At 39.1% G+C, this 6000-nt stretch overlaps 1 protein-coding gene across 1 annotated transcript in view; it reads right to left on the minus strand.

Annotated features, from left to right (window-relative positions):
• nol4la (nucleolar protein 4-like a) overlaps positions 1-6000 on the minus strand; it is a 47430-nt gene that overhangs the window by 15632 nt on the left and 25798 nt on the right. The window contains exons 2-3 of the mRNA XM_016459893.1: positions 4946-5098; positions 1206-1317 (exon numbers count right to left, since the gene is read on the minus strand). Of these exons, the coding sequence (XP_016315379.1) occupies positions 1206-1317; positions 4946-5098 (265 nt within the window). The remainder of the gene's footprint in view (positions 1-1205; positions 1318-4945; positions 5099-6000) is intronic.

Below are 6000 nucleotides of genomic sequence, written 5' to 3' on the forward strand. Positions count from 1 at the left end.
CTACAAGTAATTGTTTAATTTGAAAGCCAATATAGTTTCACTCAATCCTATTCTCAGTAGTGTGCATGACTCGGTCCTTTAGAAGGCGCTCTTGAGACAAAGCTCCAAAAGACCCTGCTGAAACCCCCTCGGGTCTTTGTTAAAATCAAACACAATAAACGCAGACAGGCTTTTGTTTGGACACACATCTTCTGACTCTACAGGGTTCCCAGCCGCTATATAGCGTGAACAGCTCAATAGCAAATTTTTATTCTATAAACTGCTTTGGAAAGCAGGGATGACTCAACACTTCAAAACCCCTGCAGGCAGGAGATGATCAGCTAATTCACTATTCAAAGTTTGTTTAACATTCATTCTCTCCAAATGCATAGTTTTGCATTTGCAAATCATATTTTGTAAACATGAATTACGTTATGAGTATGTGAACTGCTGTTTGCAAATACAACTTTTTAGTGAATGTGAATTAGCTTACACATTTGTGAATGATATTTTTTCAGCTCATTTCAGTTCATAGAAATCAAGCTCATCTGTGGCAGTGTGAATTTAGTCACATCAGCCTGTGACTAATGGCAGACCGACGTCACATCTGCGCAGATAGCTGATTTACAGCATATAGAGCACAATATCTCAGCTGTAGGAAAATGACCCAATCTCTACAAATCCCTTCTGATTCATGTTCAAGTAAAGGTGCTTATTGCTGTGCTGCTGATTTAATAAGACATAAAACACTGACAATAATAAAGCAGTTTCACTTGTAACAGCACTACTGTCTCTGAATTAAATGATGCAGATATCCAGATAGAAGGCATATTTGAAGGTCATCACATGAGCGTCTGCTATGTCATGTCTTGAAGGATTGCTTGTGTTTTTCCTTTAGCATTATTTTTCATTCTTTTTTTGTTAATCTGATGTTTACTGTAGGAAGTATGTGGGTCGGATTATCCATGCATTAATTACGAGGGGCCAGTAGAAGTGCAGAATTTTAGTCTTGCCTCTGTGGCTCATCAAAAAGAGTCTGACTTTAATGAAGATTTTGGAAATCTTGTCTTCCTAATTACCGCTAAAGGGCAATGCACTCCCAAAACTTTAATTAATGATAAAATGAACAAAAACAAGCAATTTACTAAGCGGTACATTCGTGTGCACAATTAAAAACCATTAAAAATGGCAAATTTAGACATGAAATTGCAAGGATGGCGTCTGACCTTTGAACTCTGCTGTGCTAGGGTTGATGTGCATCCTTTTCTGGCATTCTCCACAACTCATCAAGAAACGGGTCACCGCCTCACGTGGAAGAAATGCGTAGGTCTCTGCAATCTGACAACCAAAAGAGAGAGTGGAAAGGAGTCAGCAAACATTTTGGGGGAGATTAAACAAACTGAGAAGCTGAAACGAGGGAGCATAATGACAAAAATAAGTTATTGTGTTCTGAGCTGCCAGCATAATAAGTGTGCCTGCAACATGAAGGCTGTTCACTTAGAAGGCAGCTGCTTTTGAGGGGTGTAGGGAGCAAGGCAGCACACTAGTTTTCAGGAACATTAATTTTCCTACTAGGGACAACATAAATAAAAATATACAAACTCATGTCTCTTTTGCAATGCCTCGGTTTTCTTTTCCCTTCCCTCTCTTTTCTGGTCTGTTTCTATCCCTGTCTCATCTCTCTTTTGCTCTGGCTTTCTTCTCCTGCAGGCTTTTCTGTGTGCGACTTTCACACAGAGATGGAGCAGTAGGAATGGCAGGCCCACCACCCTCCCCCCTTAGGCGGCTAAGAGGGAAAAGGCCACACAGGGAAAACCGCACCTCCCAGAATGCCATGCTCCCAGACTGCCCCCTCCTCCCAGGCTGGCAGGGATGGTCTCTGTGGGCTGCTTGTGCTATGAGACTTGACAGTAGGGCTCTCCAGGGCACTGGCTGAGGAGAGTAGGTGAACGTTGCCCCAAGGACATTGTGCAGCCCCTGCCACCCCCGCACACATCCAAAACACACGTACACAAACATCTTTTGCATCTTTAGTAATGGGGGTGCTCCTTTTTTTGTGTGTGGCCAAACCAATGAATGCCCCCCCCCTTCGAGAGAACAAGCTGAGGTCCAGTATGACAACACTGTTTATACACAAAAAGGAACATTTCAAAGCCACAGAAATGCATTTAATTTTATAATAAAAAGACAAAAAAGTAATAATGCATAGTAATGCATAGAATTCCAGGTAGTGGTGTGATAGATGCCCCTTCAGTGGTCTCAATCTCAATAGAACATCATTGCAGTCCTGTGATGCCACCACTAGAGGGCAGCATGCAGACAGCAGCAGTATGAAACGGTAGCGGGTCAGAACAGGAAGGGTGATCTTGATTTTTTATTTATTTATTTATTTTTGGTCTTTTCTGTAGTAACAGTAATTATCTAGAGCTGATTTATATGCATGTCTGATAAGTGCATAAGGGGTTACCTACATAATATTAAATATTATTATTATTATTACTGTTGTTGTTGATAATAATAATAATAACAATAATTGGTACTATGGTTTTAGATTGTATTACAATATAGTATCAAACTAATTAATTTTCCAGTAATTAATCATGCAATTACTATTATTAGTATTATTATTATTAGTCCCCTCTTAAAATATTACAATAAAATGAATAAATATTATTAATGAATAATTAATAAGATTTATTATTCATTTAGATTATTTGGTAATATATAATCAAAATAATTAATATCAATTAATTAATTAATATTTAATTTAATAATTTAATTTCAATAATTGCTAATTATTATTATCAATAGCAGTAGTAGAATCCCCTAAAAATAAATATTACAATAAATATAATAAATAATTTGTATAATTACTTTAGGTTGTATAATATTTTACTTAATCAAAATAATTAATATAATATATTAATCTGTAATAACTTTCGACAATCTTGAGTCAAAAGCATTTAGGACAGGGCCACGGATGTGGTAGAATGATTCTGGACACCACCAATCAGAGTCAGTTGCAGCTGGATACAGCCAATGAAAGTCAGTTCAACCAGAGCAAATCAAGCCAATCACAGCTGATGAAGGTCACAGCCAATCGGGTGAGAACTTAGAGTGCACTGATCTTTACTTTTCTGACAGTCCAGCAGTTTTGGAGAGGTTCAGTGTGTGCCAAATGTCAAAAACATGGCTATCAGACAGTTAATTGCTTTAATTAGGTAATTAGCACAGAGCTTAGTGGGGGCTGGGACCCGACACCTGCTTTCACACACCAAGGAATCACAGCACAAGGGAGCATAATCAAGCATACTCGGTACACACTTGCACCCCTACCTACTTTTGAAGAATATATGTTAAGTCTAGTCTGTGTTCTGATTTAATTGGATCAGATTCTAAATTCTGCATTAGGTTGTACTTCATATCAACTTCCTCTCTCCCTCATTATCAAATAATACGGAACACAATAACTCAATAACACATATGCTGAATGTATGTGCAGCATAATAGCCTGTTTATAATTACACACTACACAAAACACTCCAGTGAAGCCTCATAGAGAAATTACACTGCATAAGAATAAAGGCATGTGATATGAAATCCCTCTCACAGCATTGCATGACAGTTCAGTGAGAGTGTATTTGGTCCCTCAGATTCAGTCGCTAACTCATTTATGCTTGTTCCTCCTACTTCATTCACCAGTGTCTTAGATAAAGGAGAGGTGAGTCACACACACACACACACACACACAACTCCCTTTACACCTAAGAATAGTGGTTGAGAAAGCACTCGTTATTATGGGCACCAGTAGAAAAAAAAATGGACAGAGTTGTTTTGAAATGAACCAAAAATGGTCAGTGCTTTTTCTCCACTAAATATCATACAAAAACTCTGTCTGACACTTAAGTATTTGAGACCTCTCAGACTTCTCAGACAGTCAGAGAAAGAAAGAATATGACGAAAAATATAGAGGTACACTGGAAACAAAAGGTTTGCCAAAGTGATGCACAGGTTGACTCATACCTGCAGTTTGGGCAACTTAAAACGCAGCTGAATATCAGTACAAAATGAAATCCACTGAGTAATCATCTGGCTATGATCATTTTTAGTCCTACCATAGCGAAGAAAAATCACAGACGGGATCTCTGCAATATTAAATAAATTGCTTTTCCTATACAGTAAATGAAGGATCTTCTGCCTCTCATGAAAAAAAATCCAGTAATATCACATGTATCTCTGAGTTTCAGAAAAGATCTCAGCAAAGTCAGAAACTGTGCAAGTCTGCTATCAAAGTCAGAGATTTCAATATGAAGAGGATTCAATATCTCAATTTAGATTTTTCCTGATAAAAACTGTGATTTCAGTTAAAAAAATAGAAGTCCTGATTCACGAAAGGGCAAACTCTTAGCAATATAATTTTCCTCTGGGCTTGGCGAGCCAGGCAGCTTTATATAAGTCCCATGATGCAATACTTGTCACTTGGGTCTTGTCATGTTTGACAGTTTGAGAGGTAGTGATGTTGACTTACATCGGTGGGTCAGACAAGTTCAGGTTTAAAAAGATTTTAGATTGCATTAGTTTGTTTTTCACATACGTGGGTGGATGCGAGTCGGAAAAAGCTGGCCAGCATCGCTAGCATGCATTAGTGCATTACTGCATTAAAAAACCCAAAGAGTAAATCCACAAAATGTGTTATTTTATCTAAAGTTTAGACGTTGCTGTATAGTCTATAATGGCTCAACAGGTGTTTCAAAATGGCTGCTGTTTCCCCAGCAACAGCCTCCACTCATTATAGTTATTCAGATGTTCTATTTTAGAGTTGCTTGTGTGGTCGTAAGAATAAATAGGGGGCAGTTTTGCACATTGCTGCACACGAAGCCTATGCTGCATGTACTTTTATAACAAGAGTAAAGCGTTTCGCTTAAGTTTGTCTTGACTATTTTTTATGCACTGAATAATTGCTCACCGCCTTATAGGTCTTTTTCTGGCCGGCGTGTTTGGGTGCTCGTCCGGGATCTGCCCCCATCTCGACATGCATGGCATAGATGATATCAAAAAAATCCTCCACCACAGCAACCCGCTTCAAAGAGCTGTCCTGGGCCGCCCCTCCATCTGAACACTGCAGAGAGACAGAGAGAAAATGTGATTATGAAAAAGAGAAGAAAGGTCATCATTTAAAAAGTATAGCTACGTTTAGGCCCCGTTTACACTAGTGCGTTTTCATTTTAAAACGGCGTTTTAGAATGAAAATGATCATCGTCTACACTGGCGTTTCAGAAACGATCTCCGTCTACACTACACAACCGAAAACGCATGTCACGTGACCGTTCATGCAGGTACAACCATAGATATGTATAGGTAGATTCCTAATATGTAGATAGCAGACGCATCTACGTGCGGTCGAATGGGGAATCTACTCATACATACCTATGGGTACAACAATGAGCATGATGTTATTGTTTACACGGTCGTCAAGGATACGCAGAGCTAAAGTGGGCAGCCAAGCCATCGTTTTCAAAAGTCTCTGTTTTGCTCCGTTTGCAACCCCGAAGTTTTCAAACTAAAACGGGGTCTGCAGCATTTTCAAAAGTCTCCGTTTTTGAGGGTTGAAAACGCCGGAGTAGTGTAAACCAGTGTTTCCCAACCGGGATGCCGTCTGTCGAGAGCAGGGGTGCCGTGTAAAAACTCCTTTTTTAATATTTTTAAATTGCTAAAATGTTCAAAAAAGCATTTATTATATAATATCCATTTCTGATGTCGCCAATAATTAGAGATGCACCGAAATTTCGGCTGCCGAAAATGAGTTCACCGCTCAGGTTTCACTTTGACGTTGTGTGACGCTCTGCGTATTATCCCGCTCTATGGGTGTGAGCTCCGCTCAGTCGCTCCACTCGTATACCGTTCATGCGAATCGGAACAGCAAAGTCCACTCAAAAATTGAGCCGACAGGAAACATCGATGTAGTACAGTATTGTTTCTGTCTGCAATAGCCCTACTGTGTTGTAACATGGTGTGGTATAT

The sequence above is a fragment of the Sinocyclocheilus anshuiensis genome, unplaced genomic scaffold, assembly GCF_001515605.1.
Source record: "Sinocyclocheilus anshuiensis isolate Anshui unplaced genomic scaffold, SAMN03320099.WGS_v1.1 scaffold1024, whole genome shotgun sequence".
Taxonomy (NCBI): Eukaryota; Metazoa; Chordata; class Actinopteri; order Cypriniformes; family Cyprinidae; genus Sinocyclocheilus; species Sinocyclocheilus anshuiensis.